Source organism: Petaurus breviceps, unplaced genomic scaffold, assembly GCF_028583685.1.
Source record: "Petaurus breviceps papuanus isolate PSGF00001 unplaced genomic scaffold, PetGlider_PUasm1.0 174, whole genome shotgun sequence".
Lineage (NCBI taxonomy): Eukaryota > Metazoa > Chordata > Mammalia > Diprotodontia > Petauridae > Petaurus > Petaurus breviceps.
In genome coordinates, this window is record NW_027185761.1 from 17,386,076 (window position 1) to 17,408,455 (window position 22,380).

Below are 22,380 nucleotides of genomic sequence, written 5' to 3' on the forward strand. Positions count from 1 at the left end.
CAGGGGTTACCTGGTACCTATAGGGCCAAATTCTAACCACTCAGGTTAATAATCAAGGCCCCCCGTGATTCACAGTATCACTCCAAGCTTCCCTAAGCATCACTGTTCAGACAAACCTTCCCTGTCGCCAGGTGGGTATGAGATGGAAAGGACCATGGAAGTTACTGGGTGTAACCCCCTTAGTTATAAAATGTGGCCCACTGTTTGGCATACAGCAAGTGCTTAATACATGCTTACTACTGACTGACTGAGGAGGAAACAGAGACCCAGAGAGGTTAGGAGCCTTGACCAAGAACACACAGGATATAAGTGGCGGAATCAGGTCTGCTAAATCCCAAATCCCAATCCTCCCAGTCTCCTAAGAAAACCAAGCCCATTTCCATACTGGAAAGTCTATTCACATCACTTAGTACAGACTTCTCTCACTCTCCCGGATTTATGTCCAAATTGCAAGCATTCCTCAGGGCTGACTTCAAGCCCCACCTCATCAGACGCCTCGGTCAGCACCACAGTGCTATCCAATGGGCCCCAGAGGAGAAGCAAACCCAGCCCATGAAGACCTCTCCCTTCCCTGCCCTCCCACAGTAATAAGGGTGTGTGTGTGTGTGTGTGTGTGTGTGTGTGTGTGTGTGAATGTTATGTGGTAGACTGGAGGGGCAGGTGTCCCCTCCAATCTACCATCTGACCATAATAACAGCAAAAAATCAATGAAGCCTTTTCAGGTTTGTCAAGCACTTTACCTATATTATCTCAACAACCCTGCAAGGTGGGTGCTATTGTCACCCTCATGTTGAATGGAGGCTGAGAGGGAGGGACGGAGGAACAAAAATTTCTTCAGCACCTATTACGTGCCAGGTGCCGCGTGAAGCATTTTACAAATGTTACCCCGCTTATCCTCACAACAATCCTGGAAGGCAGGTACCCTTATTAGTCCCCACTTATTATTCCCAGCTGAGGAAACTGAGGCAGGCAGAGGTTATGGGACCTGCAAGGGCCACAGAGCTAGGAAGGGGCTGAGCGAAGACTTGAACGTAAGCTTTCCTGACTCCAAATTCATCGTTCTCTCCAGGGCACCACCCAGATCCCAACACACAGACCTGTGCCCTATGCCGTGGTGGAAAGAGCCCTGGGTGTGTAATCAGAAGCACTGTGCTCAGACCCAGGCAACTTACTAACTGGGAGACCTCTAACTACCTGTACTAATATTGCTGCCACTCCCATGAACCTCCTTCTTTTTCAAGGGGATTCAGACAGAAAAGGTTGTGGAAAAAGTCACTACCGCCCATCATTCCCTCATAAGTAAAGAGTCTACAGGTTACTACAGAGGCAGACAAAATTCTGCTTCTTATCAGCAGGATGAGGTAAGCAGAGGGCCGGCATCCTGGGTACCAATGGCACAGGGCTGCAGGGATGCACGGACCCTCCTCTGCCCCACCCAGCTGCTTCCTCTCATCACCCTCGGGGTGGGGGGATGGTTCTCATCATCACCATCATGACTCTTGGGGTTTCCTTCCAGAACCATGGAAGGCTTCCTGGAGGAGGTAACATTTCATAAAGCTGCTTCATGTGAGCTGAGCAGGGGAGATACTCTGGGCTTAGGCCAAGGCTCTAAGATAGAACAGAGGGGGCCTAGAACAGATTTAATTGAGGAAAGCAGAGGGTGTAGATTGGGGAATTGAAGACTCTCAGGATCACAGTTAGAAGGAACCTCAGAGGCCATATAATCCAACACCCCCATTTTATAGAAGAGAAAACTGGAACCCAAAGCTTTTCCAGTGCCAAAAATGTGGTAACAAAGACAGGATCTGAACTCAGACCCTGTGACTCCAACACTATTCATCTTTCCACTGCACCAGGAGACAAGGGGTGGTTTCACTGACTGTTTTCCAATTCTCTGGAAAATTTCTTCCCAACCAAACAACATGTGCTCTGAGGTCATGCTCTTGTCTCCTCCAAAGCAGAGGGCTGGGACACAGCAGGGCAGAAATGTCGTGGGGAAGAATGGGAACCAAGCCAAATAGAGGGGTTATCCCCCTCCAACAGCAGCCCCCCAGTCCGATGTCTCCCCACATTACAAAACCACTGAGGAAGAAGAAACTCCCTAGGAGGACATAAAAGCAGGCAGTACAAGGACGCCTTGGGCCAAAGGCTACACTGAGTATCTGGATTCTTCTCCTCTTCCTCCCTAGATTACCCACTTCCAGTCAATTCATTCTGCACATGACACACTCTTCATTTTCACTGAATGTATAGACCTAGAATGTCAGAGCTAGAAGGACCCTCAGAGATGACCTTATCCAAAGCCCTTCATTTTCCAGAATAGGAAACTGAGTCATAGGAAAAGGAAGTGACTTGCCCAAGGTCACAGAACTAAACAGTAAAAGAATTGGGACTAGGAGCGTTTCTGAATCTTTTCCAGTCACAGTATTTTCCTTGAAGGAGGAGGGAAGGGAGTCGGGCACTTTACTGTAAACCAGACCAGTAAATCCAGCTCCCTCGTTTCACACTGATTCTTGGCCTCAGAGCCAACATCTTTAACTGGTTACTTGTATAATTATACTAATAATGTTGATGAAAATAATGATGGTGGCGGCAGTGGTGATGACGATGTTAGCACTTTAAGGCCTGCACAGAACTGTAAATGCACCTCTACTTTTTGCCCTCCTGAAAACCTTATGAGGTATGTTTGTTCTGGAACTCACCACATGCCCTGGACTGCAGTGCTAATGCATCCTTTAATCCGCAAAGTCAATGAAATTCAATGCCGGCTTAGCTGTCACTATATCTGGCTATGTCACTGTTATCAGCCTTGGTTTTAAGCATCAATGAGGCAGGGGACATGTCTGCTGATTCCTGCCGAGCGGCATTTAGAATGAGAGAAAGCCTGATGTCATGGAAAGAGCAGTGGGTGACCATCAATTAGGCAACGGCTGAACTAACCAGGGTACACGGGCATAAAGAGAAGGAAGAAACAGCAAACGTGGGGAACGTTCTGAGGAATCAAGGAAGAGCTGGGTGAACTGATATCGGCCTAAATAAACCAAAACAGAAGAACAAAATACACCAGGACTCTAATTATGTGTCAAGAGAAGAGATGGAGGGAGAGGAAGAGGAAGAGGGGAGAGAGGAGGGGGAAAGAGGAAAGAGAAAGGGGAGGGGGATGGGGAGGGGAGAGGGGAAGAGAGAGGAGAGAGAGAGGACAGAGGGAGGGAGGGTGGAAGAGAAGGAAAGAAGGGAGAAAGAGAGACAGAGAGATGGGAAGGAGAGAGACACATAAAGACAGACAGAGAGAGAGGAGAGAGATCAGAGAGATCAGGGATTCTTAACCTGGGTCTATGACTCTGTTTTCCTAATATTTTGACAACTATATTTCAACATAATCAACTTCTGCTGTCAACCTTGGTGTTTTATTTTACACATTAAGAACATGATCCTGAGAAAGGCTCCAATGGCTTACACCAGGCTGCCAAAGGAGACACACAAAAGGTTCAGATGATATTGTTGAACAGAACACCCCAAGGAAACCAATAACAATCCCAAGCCAATGCTGGGAGGCAGAGAACAGACAAAACTCTCCTCTCTGGGCAGGCAGCGTGTGGCCACGGGGTCAGAATGCTGCATATATTGTTGGAATTGGCCACTGGACTGATTTTCTTTGTTACATAAGAAGGCTGAGGAGGGGAGGGGACACATATCAGTATCCAGGAGAAATAGAGAACAAAAGTCATCAATTAAAAAAGACTTTTTAAAGGGTCAGAAGGTTTGGCTCAGAGTCTTTATGACTTATGATACTTTCTAACTATGACCCTGAACAAACTATTTCACCTTCTGAGAATAAAACTGTTTACACACTACCTACATAACAGGATTGTTGAGAGGAAGGAGCTGTGTGATTAGCAAAGCACCATCTAAACGTGAGCAGCAGCAAGTAGAAAGTGGCACAGAGGGCCGGGTCTTGAGTCAGGAAGACCCAAGTTCAAATCCAGCCTCTGACATTTGCTGGTCATGTGCCTGGGCAAGTCATTCACCTCTTTCTCTGTAAAATGGAACAACAGGACCTACCTACTTCCCAAAGTTGTTGCAAAGATCAGATTAGTTAACATATGTAAAGTGCTTTTGTAAGCCTCCTAGTGATAGATAGGGTGTCCCGAAAATCTTTTGGCAAATAAACTGTTCCAAGATTTTGGGGAGACCCTATATAAAGGCTGATGATGATGATGATGATGATGATGATGATGAAGAAGATGATGCACCCGGCTCCTGGCTGGGCAGCCAAGAGATCCGCTCCCCTTACCTTCCTTGCACTCGAGGGCCACTCGGGACTCCAGGTTGTCCATCTGGAGCTGCAGGCGTTTGAGGGTGCGGTCAGCATCCCGGGACTTGCGCTTGTAGGCAATGAGGACGACAATGATGACCAGCAACAGCAAGCCCCCGCCGCCCCCGATGCCGATAATGGCCGGCAGAGTCAGGAGGCTGTCCGAGTACACTTGCAGCGTCCCCGGCGAGAACTCAAAGCCGCCGGCCTTGATCTGGAGGGGAGAGGACCCGATGAAAGTCAGGGAGGTGAGCTGTGGGGGTGGATCGGGATGCGGGTGTGAAACAACACCCACAGAGGGAGTTTAGGAAAAGGAGAAGGGAAGGAGAAGCAGATTTTGAAAGGAAAACGCTTCTCCTGTCGCTGGGCAGGAATTCCAGGGATACTCCAGGGATATAGCCCAATCCTTCCTCTCTGACACTGAGTGCCCAGAACCAAGTTGTACCAGTGACAACACCAGACTGAGATTGAACTAAGTTAAATGACAGGGTTCGTGATGACTCTCCCTGGAGAGCAGGCAGATGTTTTAGACTAAGACAGATCTCCTGGACAATTAGGACCCTCAATGTCCTTGGGTGGACTCCCTAGAACCCCAGAAGGACAATGTCAGGGCGGAAAGGGACCACATAGATCATCTTATCTGCGATGTGGGAACTTGTTTTAAAAAAATATTTTGGTAACTTTTTCAATAGAACTGGTTTCCCATGTATTCTTATAATTTCATCTTATGTGATTAAAACATGATTCTGAGAAGAGGCCCATAGACCTCACTAAAGTGCCTAATGGGCCCATGCACAAAGAAGGTTAAGTACCCTGGATGTAGAAGGCAAGCTCCTTGAGGGCAGGGACAATTTTGAATTCTACCTTTATATCCTCAGTGCCTAGAACACAGTAGGCATTTAATAAATGCTTACTGGATTGAATCGGATCTAGTCTATCCCTCTCATCACACAGAAGATGGAACCAGATCCCTAAGAAGGAAGCAAACATACTCGATGTCTCACAAGGAAGATCGTGATTTGTGAGCGCCAGGTCTCCAGCACTCCAGTAGTGTCCATCCCACTGCCCCGATACTGTCATCCTATACCTATCCTAAATCACTCCTCAAAGAGCTGTCAGCTCTTCCTCCTGCAGCACCCACAGCCCATGGAAGAGGGGAATGTCAGAGCAAAGGGAACGGCCAGAGAGAGATGCCTGAACTCAAAAGGCGAGAAAGCAAGCATGGGAACAATTCTCTTTGTAGCGCCAGGCCTCCAAAAGAGCACTCCCAAAGCTCCACGAGGCTCAGGCATTACGCTCCATTACATCTGAATTCCTGAGCTGTCCTCTTGCTAAGAGTGCGTACGGTCCATAAGCAGCAGGGGCTGAGGAAGGGAGGGCATGTTGGAAGGGGAACAAGACGGTGCTGTACAGGACAGAGGGGCCCTGACCAGTCAAGAGGCCTGGCTTTAAGCCCCAGGCCTACTGTACTAGTCAGCCATGGTTTGCCATGGACATTGGTCCAGTCACTTCTTAGGTTCAGGACAGGGAAAGGATCATAGAGTTAGAAATGGAAAGGACCTGAATAGTCATTTAATCTGACCCCCTCATTTTACAGACAAGGAAACTATGTCCCTGAGAAGTGAAAAAACCGACCCAAAATCACAGTCAGTGGCAGATAGGGTTTGAACCCAAATTCTCTGACTCCAAATCCAATGTTCTCTCTATTTTACCACGATGGCTCTTTGTGCTCCCTGTCTAGCTGTGGGGCACACAGCAGATGATTAATAAATGCACGTTGGGATGCACTAATGGATGAACATCCATGAAGCATTATTTGTGAGATGCATAAGGAAGGGTCCGGGAGCAGTGGGCTGCTGTGACCTGGGGCCCCTTGGCAGGCACACATACCGTAACTTTGTGCTGACCAGTGAGGTTGGGTGATTCACACAGCAACTGGGTCTCAGACACAGTCAGCACACACGGTGTGGACCCAATGAGCACGGTGTAGTTGAGCCTGGAGTTCCCTGATGCAGGAGGGAGGAGGTTCCGGCCCTGGAGGAAGAGGGAGGTTGTTGAATCCCCTGAGACCATAGCCCCTGATCTATCCCTCTTCCCCCTAAACAGCCCCTCTCCCTTCTGATCCCACCAATATCTGCCTGGCCCCACCTAGCACCTGCTCCCTTATGCACAACAGATCTGGCTCTATAAGCACAAAATGGCAGACATGAGAAATTGCATGGGTAGAAGTCTACCTTCAGGATGAGGGGGGAGCTGGGCTTGAGTTCCAGGATTCCAGAGGGACTGAGGGGCTCAAAGACAGGATCAGGATAGTAGAGGAAGTTGGTGCTGTTGATAATGAGTAGAGATCGCACGTTGTCCATCACAAAGCCCAATTCATCCGGCCGGTCACCCAATTCAGGGGGGCTCCGGGTGGGGTTGTCAATAGACGGGGCCTGGCACACCATGGTGGTATCGTTGTATACTATGCAAGTCTAGAGATCCAGAGAAAAGAAGATTGGCTTTGGAAGGTCAAGGCAGACGTCTGCACCTAAGGAAGGTTTCAGGGGTAGTCATCCTTCTCTATGGCTTCAGGGATCAAAGGGCACAAGGAATAGCTGGGGAACCCCCAGCTTCATCTCAGATTTCCCTTGTAGGAAACATGGGACAAATGCAAAAATGTGTCTCTTTGCCATAGAAATACTAATGCTGGAGACTGTCAACATATTGGCCCAGCTCTGTGATTAGAAGACAGATCACTGCTCTTCCTGGGGAACTCCTCGAAGGTTGCTGCAGGATATAAATTCCTGCCTGTCTCTGTAGACCATCTTGCACTGTTCTCTGTCTTCCTGGCTTGTCTCACCAGCTAGACTACAAGCCTCACCAAGGTAGGATCTGGGTCTCTTCCTCCTCCCCTCATTTCACCCTCCCCCTACCTCCCTGATGCATGCGCCCCAGCATGAGGATGGGAACACACAAGACCCCCATGGAGAGGCTCAAGAAAGGCTTCCTGATCAGTCACATGGGATGCCTCTCTGGGAGGGAGTGGGCCACACAGGGTGACCAGGAGGATGCAAGAAACAGAAAATATTCATAAAAATTTATTTTTAAAAAAGGAAAGGCTTGCTAACTTAAATCTGTGTCACATGAGAGCTGGTTCATGTTAGCTTGGCAAAGAGGAACCCTGGGGGCACTGAACAGCTCTTCTTCAAGTTACTGAAGGGCAGTCATGTGGTTGTACACTTGATCCATTTGGACCCGGAGGGCAGAACCAGGAACAATGGGTGAATGTTCCAAGGAGACAAATTTGGGATAAAAGTCAGGAAGCTGCTCTGTTCAAAGGACGGATGACCTGAGGGATGGCCAGATCATCTCTGCAATCTGGGGAAGTGGGCTGTCCCGCTCCAGACACAGCGACCCCCTAATCTGTTCTATCAGGCAGGGCTGTGTTCTGAGCAATGCCACTAGAGACCCAGTAGACAGAAAAGTATGGTGTCCTCCAATCCAGAGCCAGAGGCATTTCTGGAGTAAGGCAGCGAAGCTGCTGTGTGTCCCTGCAATAATGGAGGGGTCTTGAGAAAATCCCCAGGCCCGAGCAGTTTCTGACTCATGAAGGAAGACACTGAGCCCATCAATAAAGCATCCAACAAGGGCTTTGCTGACCTCTGCCACAGGGGCAGGCCCTGCACTGGATGCTGAACAGGAGATGGGGCCTGGCTCTCGAGACTATCAGTTTACTCGGGGACATGAGTCTCACCTGTGGACACCTTAATAACAGTGTAGGTGGGCAGTCAATTGTAATAAACAGTACAGACTCGAATGCTACAGGGGCTCAGAAGGAAGAGACTGGTATGAGCTGGACATCGGTGGTCAGTCTGTATTAGTCAACAAGTATTAAAGTCTTGGGCTTTGAAGGCTCAGTGAGGTTTAGAAAGGTTGGGGCTGGGACTGGGGCTCAGGCTGGCCTGGCTGGACCCAAGTGAATATGGAGGGTACAGACAGGCTGGGGCTGAGCTCTCACAGGTACCATGACCCCAGGCCACGCCTGCACACTGGGGTCAATACTCACATTTTCCCTTTCAGCACTGCCATACTTGGCACGAATCCGGGGCTCTCGGACGGTGGCCAGGTTGGTGCCCGTGACAGTGAGAAGTGTTCCGCCGCTAGGGGCCAGAGGGATACATGGGTCATCTGGGGGGTGGAAATGCTTCACCACCTCCAACCCCACCCACTGTGAGATCAGGCTTTAGCTCCTCCTGGTCCTTGGTCAGTGGCTCTGCCCAGAGCTAACCCGGGAGAGGGCTGGCTCTGTCTGTCCTTCCCAAAAAAATCTACAACAGCTCAGAATTCCAACTGGTATAGCAGGACCGAGCTGTCAGCCAGCCATTTATCTATGTGGCTGCTCCATTTGTACCAGGCCTCCTTCCAGAAAGACTCGAGATGGTTTACAGATTAAAATACATAGCGGGAGATAAGACAATTAAAGATAAAACAGAAGAAAGACCATGTGATGGAAGGAGAAGGAACTGACGCTTTCAGGCACATGAGTGAGTCGATTTATAACCCTTGGTTTAGGTCTGAGCTCTCTGGGCCTCAACGGCCCCAAACATGAAGAATCATGGAAGACCTGTTTTCTGACCAGGACAGCAGACACATTCACTTGCAGAGATAAAAGTTTTCCTTGGAACTGATTTCAGACAGAAATCACCGACAGTTGGAAGAACTGCTAAAGAGTTGGGGGCCTGCCCCCTTGCCCCTAGAGCCACTGATTCCCCACATCCAAAGTACCCACTCGCAGCTCCCAGGGTCGAGAAGCAGGCTCCCCTACCCAGAATTTGTGACGACACTAGATTTAGAGGCAGAAGGGCCATAGGTGGTCATCTAGCCCAGCCCTCTAAAAATATAGATGAAGAAATTGTGCCCCAGAGACATTAAGAGATTTATCCAGGGTCACAGAGCTGTAATTATACAGGTGGGATCTTAACCTTGGTCTTCCTGACTCCAAGGCCTGCAAGCTATGAACTACACCACCCTGACCCAGGTTCTGAGCAGCCTTGGACCATTCTCCTCTTGCCCCCCACTTAAGCAGTCCCTGTTTGGCTGGCTGAGGTCCAGAGATAGCCCCTGGAAGTGCCCTGGCAGCCCCTCTCTGTTCTCTACCTGTTAATACTCCACTCAGGGTCAATCTTCTGGATGGTGGGGTCCTCAGTGTAATTGTACTTCACATCAGAGTTGCTGAGTTCAGCCCGGTTAATGTTGATGACAATGTTGGCACCACCAGGGTTCTGGCCTGGCGGGGTTCGGCAACGGATTTCCCGGGAATTTCTCCTGGGGGAAAAAAGAGGGGAGAGAGGTCAGCGGCCACTAACACGGTCTGGGGGAAAGTATATTGGATTTGGAGTCAGTCCCTGAGGGTCAATGTGGCATTTGGTCCTAAAAACCTGGGAGGCTTTGGACAAACCACTGTACTTTTCTGGGCCTTGGTTTCCTGATCAGGAGGTGTCTGGATCCCTCCGTTTTTAGTAAACCTTCCCTTACACCCTCCTCACTCAAAATGGAAGGAAAACAAATTCTAGCATTTACACTGAATATTTTCAAAAGACATAAATAAATAGATTAATTCATTTCAATAGGACAATATTGTAAAGCCCAGGTTGGGAACCCAAAAATATATATAAACAATATATGTTTCAGTACTGCATGATGGTTTACCTAGAAAACACACACTAAACTATAATTCTGGTAGGGAGAGCACTGGGACCAGGAGACGTCAAACCTGCTTCTGGCTGTTTTCCATCATCAGTGGTCACTTAAGCTCCCTGGTGGCAGTGATGCCCAGGGTGCTGGACTGGATCTCCCTCAGGACAGGACAGGTCAGCTCCATCCAAAGCTTCAGCCCCTCCTGCTTCCTGAGCACCTTCCTCACCAGACTCCAATCTCTTTCTGGACCCTAAGTACTTCCCGTCTTCACCTCTGCCTCTGCCCAAGCCAGGGAAGATGGGCCACAGGCCCCATGCCAGGGCTGTCTGCTTGGGGTCTCTGGACCCCTGCTCATGCTCAAAACACGCTCACCGTCACACCCCCAAGAAAACCAAAACCACTCAACACACTGAAAGTCACCAACAGAACACACACTCATCCAGCTGTCCGTACACTAGATGACCCGTGGTCTTCAGGCCTGGGATGGACATGAGAGAAGGCAGGATTTATTCTGGCCTTCCCTGATGGTCACAGTTTCCTTTGGTTTCTGCTCCTGCTGAGTCCCTCTCTCTCTCATCCTCAATATCTCCCTCTGCTCTCAGCTCTTTATTTTCCCTCTAAAGCATGGCGCCCTGGGAGGTATAATCCCCATTCAGTTCTCAAGTCAGAGGTCTGGAGAGTCTCCTCCTGTCTCCAGCCCTCCCTCAGTTTCCTGATTACTCAAATGAAGTGCTTTAATTGAATGACCCCTAAGGTCCTTCTCTCTCTATGCTATAATTCAATTGTGTGGACGTACTGGGCCTCTATTCTCTCCATTAAAAATCCTCTTTCCAACACACACGCACACACACATTCACACACTTTTCCCCCACAGTAGGGCTGGGCTATACGGAATCATTTCCACTCCCTCGCCAAGGAGAGGAAGGTTTCCAAGACACAAGGGTTGTAACACAAAAGGTCATCCCTCAGTTGCCCAATAAGGCAGATTCCCCATTGTTCCCCCAAGCAACTGCAGGTAATCGAGGCTTAACTGTACCAACAGCAGGCACGGAGAGGGAGGTGCCAGCAAAGACACACACCCCTCCCAAACTGATGCCAGCATCTCTGCGCGGGCCCTGGGCTGCTGCAAACAGCAATGATTAGTGCTGATAACTGGTAATTACCGCAGGAAAATATTTAAAGAGCCGCTCCATTATCATCCCTAATCTAAAAATTATCCACTTCGAGCCTAGGGGCTTTTGTTAACATTTCTTTTTTTCTCTCTTAAAAAAAAAAACCCACAAAAATTTAAATACTTTTTCCCCCAGATTCATTTTTCCTGAAAGAGAGTGACTGGGTCTGAGCCAATCCAGGAGCTGACTGTAACTGAAGTGTTCTCACAATCCCAGACCTAACCCTTTCTCCACATTGGGCCCCCTCAAGGCCGGTCTGCAAGAGAGCATGTCCCCCCTCCTCGTGGCCTTGCCTGATGGCTCCTGGCATAGCCCTGCCTCCAGCCTTCCCTATCCCTAGCTGCCTCCCCTCCTCTATCCCTGGGGTTTCCATGGTAACCTTCCCCCTCCCCTGAGTTTCCATGGTGATAGCTCCCCTAACCCAGGTTCGACATGGCAGCTTTCCCCAACAAGAGCGTCTCTGTGGTTTCCATGACAGCCCCGAGGCCCACCCCCAACGTGCCCACATCAGTTGACTGCAGCCCCCCCCCCACTACTGCCATCTCCCTGCAGTGAGCCCCCATGCCCATTCTTTAACGTACCAGGAGAAAGTGCAGGGTCGGCCCCCAATAGAGACAGCCACATCACTGCCAGCATTCAGGTGATTCCCCTCGATACCAATCCAGGTACCCCCAGAGAGTGGACCACGAGCTGGGGTCACACGGTAAAAGGTGGGGGTCTGCAGAGAAAAGGATGAGGTCAGGGAAGATTGCTGAGTGCTCTGGAAGGAGGGGCTGACCATGAAGACACCCAGTGTGACCCAAGTTCAAGAGTACATGGGAGGGGCCACACACCAATCGGGGAGGAGGATACCAGACCAAACCAAACCTCCAAGGCCCCAGGAACAATGATGACTGGATACTGCCAGGCAGCACCACTTTGAGGAATGCTGTGTAGCCCTGGAGAAGTCACTTAAATATTCTAGGCTTCAAGCCTCCACAGTATGGAAATGGGCCTATTCCTACTTGTATATCTTCCTTCCATACAGAACAGTAAATATACCGGGGAAAATATACCAGTCTACACAAATACAAAGTAGGTTTATTTTTATATCTCCCTGCCTAGTGAAACTCCATCTGAAGGGAAACAATCTGTAGGTAATTGGCTTCCTCCCCCATTGAGAACTCTAAGAATGCACTCCAGACAACATGTTGTGGCCAGGGAGCATGGGGCTGCTTGTTGCTTGACCTGGGTTCTAATCTCAGCTCTGCTAAGAACACACAGGGAGAGCAGGTAAGTCGCCCCCCTCTCTGGACCTCAGTCTTGAGACCCAGAAAACCAAGGGGCTAACCTAGACCATGTCTGAGATTCCTACGAGGTCCCCCCCGTCTGCCGCTGTGCTGGGGACTCTGGTGGGGGAGTGAGGCTGGCCAACGGGCCAGGGAAAGAAGGCAAGGAACGTCTTACCACAAATGTGAACCTCTTGGGGGACATGGCGCGGTAGTGAGGCGAACAGTCTCGCACGCACACCTCCACCAGGGCATCATGGGCTCGGCCAAGGCTCGCGTCTCCGATCTCACAGACGATCCTGGGGGAAGCCAAGGCGGTCACTGTTGCTGGCTCCCAGCGAGGAGGAGAGTGGGGGCAGGATGAGCCTGAGAGCACTGACCTAAGCCAGGAAAGACCTTGGAGGCCATCTGGCCCAACCCCACTCATCTTACACATGGCAAGTTAAGTGACTGGTTGTGGACACGAGAAAGGAAGAAAACAGTGCCAGGACTGGAACCCAGGACCTCTGGCTCCATCCTTCCCATTTTACCCCGATGTGGTGACTAGAAGGGGGATGTTTTCTTGGCTCAGGGCAGGGCCTGGAAAGACCTTCTCCAGGATCATAGGGCCAGAAGGTGCCCCCGAGTTCAATCCCTCCATTTTACAGATGATGGAAGTGACCGCTTCCAGGGTCACACAGCTAGTAAGTGTCCAAGGAAGCCCTGAACACATCCAGCATGCCACCCACAGGCCCTGCCAAGCATACGTTCTCTCTTGGGCTAAGCCTTTGCAAACCAGGCCAGCATCTTCTTAAGTAGCATTACCAACCTTTTCAAGGTCCATTCCTCCCCCTACACCCAAACTCCCAATATATCCACCCTTTGTAAATAAAGGCAGTGAAAAACACTGCAAGGAGCAAGGGATTTTAAATCAGAGGATTTGAATTTGAATCATAACTCACTCCAACAATAAGCATTGATTTAGTGCCTACTGTGTGCCAAGCACGACAGCTTCACTATGTATGACCTGGGTGACCTTAAACAAGTCATTTCACTTCTCTAGAAAATGACAGGGTTGGAAGAGATTGTCTCTAAGCTGTTGTAGCAGTAGCGGTCCTCTAGTGGTTACACCCCAAGTTGGCTAACATTCTAAGCTCTAGCCAGATCCAAGAGGGCCAAGGGCCTCGGTTCCAGGAAGGAAATAGGATCACTGGCAAAATTTGTGCCTCCCAACCATGCCTGTTCCGAGGGGCCTGCTTGGCCCTTCAGCCCGGGAATCAAATGTCACTGATCTCAACGGAAGGGATGTAGGTGCAGTGGAAATAATGAAGAATAAGAGTAAACAGTAACAACTCCCATTTCCACCCTGCTTTAGGGTCTACAAGGCTACTTTCCCCAAAGGCCACTGAGACAGTCATCAGTTAGCCACTTTTAAGTGCTTGCTATACAAAGAATACAAAGGAAAGAGTCACCTTTCCTCAAGGGGCTCACATACTAGCAGGTGAGACCACAAGCAAGTACCTAGATACACACAAGTGTAAACAGAAGGTATAAATGCTAATGTCCCCATTTTACAGATGTAGAAGGTAAGACCTGCAGAGGTCCTCCCCTTGTCACCTAAAAGCAATTGGCAATCAGGATTCTTATTCAGATCATCTGACAGATGCATCATTCTTTTTGCTATCCTCAAGAAAGGGTCCTGAATTGGGAGTTAAGAGATCTGCATTTTAATTCTAATGCTTATAGTAACTCATTGGGCAAGTGAGTTCAATTCTCTGAGCCTTGATTTTCTCACCTGTAAAATGGACATAATATTTCTTGCCCTACCTTCCTTGCAGTTTGGGGTGAGGAATAAAGGAAGCAACGTATGTGGAAGGGCTTTGGGAAAGACACAGTCTTCGATGAATGAGAGGGGCTGTTTTTAAGGATTAACTCCTATTCTTCCCCAGGACCGGGCTCAGGGGTCCAAGAGCTCCAGCGAGCTACGGGCCCCTTCTCTACCGTGCATCAGCCCCCCTCCTCCCTCAACCGCTGCCCCCCACTCACTGCTCGGCGCTGATATATTCACTCTCGATGGGACTGCATATCACTTTCCCCACATGCACGCCCAACCTCACATCCTCAAACTTCAGACCCAGGTTCTCGCCGGTGATGGTGAGGCGAGTACCACCTTGCCGAGGACCAGTCTCTGGAGAAAGCTGAGGAGAAGAGTAAAGGAACGATGATATGGCCTTGGGATGAGGCAGAGGGATTGGCAGAGCATGGCTTGTGTGACCAGATGAGGGCTGGAGCTGGGTGATGGAGCCACAGGGGGCAGGGCTTCTCAGCCACATGCCAACCATGCTCAAATTGTGGGTCAGATTTAAGGCATAGGCCACAGATTTCAGGAAGGACAAAGACCTTCTATAGACGGGTTGAGGACCAGGACAGGCAACTGGATCGTGGTTGGAAGGATGAGAAGCCCAGTGGGATACACAGTGGTCCAAGTATGCAGGAGAAACCTTATCTTTTAGGAACTCATTTATTTGATCTGATACTTGGCCCAAAGTGGGTACCCTTGACTGAAGATCCACATGGCAAAGAAGGGTGCCTTTCTCCCCTGGAAATGAACTCCCACTGAGAAAAGACAAAACCATTCTAAACGGACAGGATTAATTTCCTCTTCCCCTTTGGTTTAACTATTAATGACAGCCTCATGTGGTGATCCTGTGCACGCCCATGGAACCTCAGGGGTGTTCCTGAAGTACAGAAGACCCAGTTTGGGACAAAAATTTCATACACCTGACCCAGTATCCCTGAGGCATATATAATAGGCTCATGGTCACGTTACTAGTGAGGAGGAGAGAGCAGGACTGAACGGAGACATCCCAATTCTCATCTTGAACAGGGGCACTTTTTTTGTGTAACAGATTGTCAGAGAAACAAGGTTAGCCTGTTTCCAGGGTTAAGGGTCAATCTATGGCCTGGATTAGAGGTCAGTCTGTGGCTAATGCTTGTGGTCAGAATATGGTCAAAGAATCAGGAGAATCTTTGGTTAATCTGTGGCCATAGTTTGTGGAAGAACTATGACTGACAAGACAGGGTGAGTTTGTGGTCAGGATTAGTGGTCAGTCTGTGGCTAGGACTAGTGGGTCAACCTGTGACCAGAATGAGAGGTCCGTGTCTGGTCAGGGGTAGGGATTAGGGGAGAGAATAAAGCCAAAGTCAGGGCTCAGCCACTGGCCACAGAACAAAGCGAATCCAATTGGCCCTACACTTCCCTTCTCTCCATTCTCCCCCTAGGATCTCCATGTCCCTTCCCTTCTTCTTTATCCTCATCCTGGACCTTCACCCACAACCATGAATCCCATCTCCTTCCCATCCTTGTCCCTCCCCTCCCCTCTCTCCGGGACTCCTGTCCTACCTTGAGGATCTTGGGGTCTGCACAGCGGCTGTTACCACTACTGGCATGCATCCAGCCGATGTCCGGGGCAGGGCAGTGGTGGCGCAGGGAGCATCGCTTCTCGGCCAAGCACCAACCACACTCAAATCGTGGGTCCGCTTTGAGGCAGAGCCCGCAGCTCTCACGAAGGGCAGAGCATTTATACAGATGAGCTGAGGACCAGAAGAGGAAGGGAAGGGGTCAGGGGAGGTCCCGAGCCTCTTGTCTCCTGAGGGGTGGGCACGGTTGAGCCAGCTGGGCTGACCTGAACCCTTCTAGCCTTTCTGAATCATTCCCTTCATTCTACCATCCTTACAGGGTTCTCCTACCAGTAACTCAATTCTTCCCCCAACTTCCCCACTAAAAGCTCTCCACAGAGCACGGAAGGGAGTATCTGAGCCCTGCACTCACCTTGGATGTTCTGGGGGTTATCAATGACAAAGTTTCCATTCCACACAACGGAGAGGTTGACAGGCAGGTCGCTGATGTCATTCCCTTCATAGGTGTACTGTGAGAGGGGATAAAGATAGCTCCTGGTCAGGAAGAAGGGTGAAGAGGGGCTTCCCTGATGCCAGGGAGAAGCCAAGATTTGCACAACACTCCCGAGCCACCTGGGAGACAGTTCTGCAGGATTTAGGGTGACGTGGCAATGTGTGGTGAAGGCTCCCAGCACGGGAGCTCATACCTGCGCCCCCGACCCACAGGCTTTTGGAGTCTCATCTAAGCTGAGTTGTTGGGATCACTCCACACTCTGGTCCCTCCAGGGTCATCGGTGTCCCTGTGACCTCACGTGTCCTCCAGCTTCCGGCCCCAGGGGCAGCTCCCTTGCCCCGCAGCCTCTGCTCCAACCAGGCTGACCACACTGGCCAAGTTGGTGGCCCCACCTGTGAGCTCACACCAGCTCAGCAAGGTACACACACTCCCTGAATAAAAGACCCTCAACTTTCCATAAAATCACTGGAATTCAAAAAAGGGGGTTCCTGCATTTAAACTCCCTAATTTTTAGCAGACACCCCTGACTCTGAAATCTGACCGGCAGCTGACCCACACATAGAACTCTGCAGCTGTGAATCCCCTGGCTTTGTATGACCTCTACTCTCCTGCCCCACCCCCACCCCCATAAAGGTGACCCTTCCTGGCATCAGGAGAATTTCCCAATTACTGGCACAGGGAGACTTTCCTAATTATAGGCATCCACTGGCCCTGCCTCTCTGCTGGTGCACCCGGTCAGACTCTGTACACACCAGGCTCATCATTGCTTCTGCTCGTGCCGTGTGGAGAGCATCTGTGCTCATCAGTAGCCCCCTGCTCCCTTTTCCTGGTCTCCACCTCCTCCAGGAAGCCTTCCCTGACCACCCCAGGCCCTAGGGTTCTGCCATTCCTTAACGAGGACTTAACATTCTGCTGTTCTTGTGCTTTCATTTTTTTCATGGGTGTCAGTTTTGTGGAAAATTTCTACAGAGAAGGAAAGCTTGGATCACTCCTTGTGAGCTCTAGACTCCTGTGCAAAGCTGACTGATGATTCTTCATCGGCAAGGCACTCAGCTAAGCTGAGATGGAGACCTAATGCTAGTTAGGGAGCCCTGGGCTCAAATCCCATCTCAGACACTTACTAATGGGGTGGCCCTGGGCCCTGTCTTCCCTGTCGCCAGGTCAGACCCCACAAACTTCTAAAGTCCATTCCAGATAAAGCTACATCTTACACCTACTGTGTGAAGTCTTGCTTCTTTAGCCTGGCACTCAAGGCCCTCCACCACCGGGCCAACATAAATGTCCAGTCTCATCTCCCCTGGTTCCATCTTAAGCATCCCCTATCCCAGGGAAGACAAGATTTCTGCCCCCAAACAAACTCTATCCTCTCCCAGGCTGGTGCCTTTGCTCCTAATTCTCCTGCTTGGAATGCCTGGCTGATGTATCTCTCTCTGTCAAAATCCCCCTCCTCCTTCAAAGCCCCAGTATCCCCTCCTCCGTGAAAATTCTTTTCCTTCTTCTGTTCCCCCAGGACACTTGCCCCGTTGGGCCAAATAAAGGAATCGGCATGGGGGTGGGTGCAGTTCTAGCAAATGAGGAATCAGGAGAAACCTCTTGGAAAAGGTGACACGTGAAACAGGCCTTAAAGGATGAAAGAAAGGGAAGGATGGAGAACATTCCAGGCCACAGCCTGGACAGGAAGGAAGACAAAAGATACAAGGAGTGCTTCCAGTCTAGCTGTAGAGAAAAACAATGGGAGTGGAGAATAAAATATGACGAAGGGGGCCCAGAGAAATCAGAGGAAATGCCATGGAAATGCCCCAAGTTAAGCTGGGTCTTGAAGGATTTCCATACAAAGAGACAGGAGGGAGAAGAGGTGTACTGGGGGCACAGTGAGCAGCCCAGTCTGACCTTGGCACAAAGCATGGGCCTCAGTTTCCTCATCTGTAAAATGAGGAGAATGGCTTAGATTAGGAATTCTTAATGATTTTTAAGATCACGGATCCCCCATAGGCAGTCTTTTGAAACCTATGGACCCCTTAACTCAGACTAATGTTTCTAAATGCATAAAATAAAACTCAAAGAGGATGCAAAGAAACTAATTATACTGAAATATAGCCATCAAAATACAAAAAAACATGCAGCCCAGGTTAAGAAGTAAAGATGATGGTCTCTATGCTCCCTTCTGATATTCTGGGAATCTATTACACAGAAAACAAGTGAAAAGGGCTCATATTGAAATAACTAAGGGTAGATACAAGCCCAAATACGGGAGGGCAGGAAGGGGAAGAAAGGAGGTGAACTGCTCTTTGCAGGTGAAGAGGGTAGGGGAGGCTCAGGGAGGACATGGGAGCATCGGGTAGGCAGGAGGCCCCATTGGAAGGTGGTGGGGAGAGGGTCGGGGGCTGCACTGATCGATGGGCAGGGAATGTTTCTAACTGAAACTGGCATTTCCAATTTGTACTCTGACACGTCTCATTTGGGGCCTGGGCCGAGCTGGGAGTCATGCAGCCTGTGGCTGTCTAGAAAGCTTTCTTGCATCTCTTGGCTCTGGTTTCCCCCAGAAATGGACTGCCTTGGGGGTGGGGGTGGGTGAGTATATTAACCCTTTGTGAGGCAGGTAAGAAACGCTTCTCCTTCTAAACCCTATGCGGGATTCTGAATAGAAAGAGGGCATTTAGAGTCTGAGGACCCAAGTATGAATATTGGTGTTTCCATTTACTGTAACCTGTTAGACCCTGGGTAAGGCAGCTAAGTGGTACCAGAGTGCACAGAGCACAGGCCTTGGAATCAGGAAAAGCTGAGTTCACAATCAGCCTCAGACACTTACTAGCTCTGTGACCCTGGGCAAGTCACTTAACCCTGTCTGCCTCAGTTTCCTTATCTGTAAAATGATCTGGAGAAGGAAATAGTATACACTCTAGTATCTTTGCCAAGAAAACCCCAAATAGGGTCACAAAGAGTCAGACATGACTGAAAAATGACTCAACAAAAACAACAAAGGCACTTAATCTCTCTTGGCCTCAGCTTCCTCCTATATCAGATTTGAAGGTTAGACTAGATCAGAGGTATCAAACTCACAAACCTATGGAATCAGATTAAAAATGTAACCATGGGGAAGGTTTAACAGAAATATAAATAAAATAAACAAAATATAAATAAAAATATAGTACAACACAGATATTATTAATCTGTGGTTTTCTAAGTCAATATGTAGCCCAAAAAAGTAATGAATCTCTTTCCATTTGAATCAGACAAGATGGGACAAGATGACTTTTAAGAAGGTTCAAATCTACAATGCCAGGATCCTGCACGTGGACAGAATAGGGATATTCGACAGCTGCAAACAGTGTGAAGGTGGTTCTAGCAGTGATATCCAGCTACCTCACTGAATGAGGGGACAGGTGGGTTCAATGAACGTCCAGAATCAAAGTGCTGTTTTCAAGGGATGGGAAGAAGCCTCCAGGGCCAGCTGCCTAGTCTGTCCCCCTCATGGTCACTCCCGTTTCCCTATACCCACCCTTTATTATAGCTTGGTTTAGGATGGTCTCCTCACTATCGAACACACACCTACATGTGCAGCTTTCTGCAGGACCCAGCCCTCGGTTCCCATCTCCCAACCCACAGCCTCCTCCTAGACCCCCCAGGCATCCTCCCCTCCCCCCAACCACAATCCCATCCTCTCCAGGGCTCACACAGGATGCCAACCATCTCTACATCCTTTCTACAGATATTACCACTCACACCTTCACAATGTGCGAAAACACCCATGCCCTCTCACTCCCAGGACCCACGTCCCCCTCTCTTACAGAGCACACACATCTTCTCTCAAACACCTTCTCTATACACAAGCTTATGTCTATAAACACAGACATGTGTATTCATTTGACAAAGTCATTATTTATTAAGCACCTACTATGTGTGTCCCACTAGACTGCGAGCTCATTGAGAGAAAGAGCTTTTACCTTTCTTTGAATTCTTAGTGCCTAGAGAAGGGCCTGGCACAAAAGCGTGTGCCCAGAATGTGTTTGTTGACTGACTGCTTGCAAAACCCTCCCTGCACAAGGCGCCATGTGACATATCTGCTCTATCCAAGGGAGCCCTTTTGTCTCACCCTCAAACACACGTGGGCTCTCCTCCCTCCCCTGCCCAAGCTTCCTCTCCCCACCAGCATTTCACTTTGCTCCCTGCGCTGTTGTACACACTCACATATGCATGTACACACACTCATTCCCACACACATTCTTCACTCATTCATTCCAAAAACCATTCATTTATTTATTTACTTATTTATTAGCACCCGCCCCACAGGCTGATGTGGGGGATAAAGGAGACTATTTACTTATCCTTTCTCCTGAAGCGCCCATAGCTGACCGTTATTATGACTCTAGCATGTACCATGTGCAGGTGCTGCGCTGCATGCTCAGGAGACACGGGGAAAACCCAAGGAAGCTCCTGCCCTCAGGGAGCCTGTACTGCACCACGAGGCAGACGGGGAAGGGGCGTGGCTACACAGGACCAAACGCTTAATGCTGCTAAAGCCACGATGAAGGGGAATGTACATGTGCACATCTAAAAACTATGGGGATGGTGACATAAAGCCCTTCTGTAAGTGATCTGGGGGGGACAGGCACAAGCTCGTATCACCACCCCCACACACACACACACTCACACCTGCACGTGAGTCTGTGTAGTTCTCTGTCCCAGTGCATACCCCCCCACACCCACACACACACTCACACATGCCCCTTCCCTTACACACACATCATAAACATTCAGGTGTACACACACTCACACATGCCCCTTCCCTTACACATACATCATAAACATTCAGGTGCACACACACTCACACACACACACACACTCACACATGCCCCTTCCTTTACACATATATGCTAAACACTCAGGTGCACACACACACATACTCATACATGCCCCTTCCCTTACACACACATCATAAACATTCAGGTGTACACACACTCACACATGCCACTTCCCTTACACATACATCATAAACATTCAGGTGCACACACACACACACACACACTCACACATGCCCCTTCCCTTACACATACATCATAAACATTCAGGTGCACACACACACACACACACATGCCCCTTCCCTTACATACATACATCATAAACATTCAGGTGCACACACACACACTCACACATGCCCCTTCCCTTACATACATACATCATAAACATTCAGGTGCACACTCACACACACACATGCACACATTCACACATGCCCCTTCCCTTATACACACATCATAAACATTCAGGTGCACACGCACTCACACACGTACACACACATAGGCACCATGATATAGAGGAAGAACCCCCTCAGCTGTTCAGTGTCGGTCCGCCCACCCCCCAAAGTTCCCCTGTATCTGTCTGGCTTCCAGCTTCGGCACACCCATGAGGATGCCACCAAGGACTTGGGGGTGAAGAGAGAACTGGACCAGTAGCAGTTGGCTGGGGGAGGCCCAGGGCACTTCCTCTATCCTCTCAGCCTCAGCTCTCCCATCTGTCAAATGGGAACGCTGACACACACTTCCCAGAGGGAAGGGGCATGTTGGGAAGTTCCAACAAAACCAGAAGATGGAAAGTACTTTGTGAGCCTCGAAGGGCCATGCTTTATGTTTCCTCAAATGGAAAAGGGGGAGAATAACAGCACCTACCTCCAAGAGCCATCGCAAGGATCACACGAGATAATATACTTAGCACAGTGCCTGGAATTCAGTAAGTGCTTAACAAATGCTTCTTCCCCTTCCCCTTTCCCAATGTCAACATCAGCTTTCTACACATCATCAGACTCACTCTATACTAACACATCTCCCCCTTTACCTCCCTTTCTTTTTTCACTCCCTCCCCTTCTCTCTTTCCATCTTGAAACTCCTCTCCATTTCTCTGCCTTCCCTCTGTCTTTTTTCTCTTCCCTCCCTCTCTCTCCTTCCCTCCCTCTCTTCTCCTTCTCTGTCTCTCCCTCCCTCTCTTCTTCTTCTCTTTCTGTCTTTCTGTCTCTCTCTCTCTGTCTCTCTCACACACACACACACACACACACACACAGAG

The 22,380-nt window shown here is 49.5% G+C and overlaps 1 protein-coding gene across 2 annotated transcripts in view; it reads right to left on the reverse strand.

Moving 5' to 3' along the window:
- Positions 1–22,380, reverse strand: part of PLXNA1 (plexin A1) — a 299,363-nt gene that overhangs the window by 71,751 nt on the left and 205,232 nt on the right. For both annotated transcript variants that reach the window (XM_069083832.1, XM_069083833.1), the window contains exons 11-20: positions 16,246–16,342; positions 15,817–16,007; positions 14,460–14,611; positions 12,613–12,733; positions 11,748–11,884; positions 9,455–9,622; positions 8,364–8,457; positions 6,550–6,789; positions 6,206–6,349; positions 4,295–4,529 (exon numbers count right to left, since the gene is read on the reverse strand). In XM_069083832.1, coding sequence (XP_068939933.1) covers positions 4,295–4,529; positions 6,206–6,349; positions 6,550–6,789; positions 8,364–8,457; positions 9,455–9,622; positions 11,748–11,884; positions 12,613–12,733; positions 14,460–14,611; positions 15,817–16,007; positions 16,246–16,342 — 1,579 coding nt within the window. The remainder of the gene's footprint in view (positions 1–4,294; positions 4,530–6,205; positions 6,350–6,549; positions 6,790–8,363; positions 8,458–9,454; positions 9,623–11,747; positions 11,885–12,612; positions 12,734–14,459; positions 14,612–15,816; positions 16,008–16,245; positions 16,343–22,380) is intronic.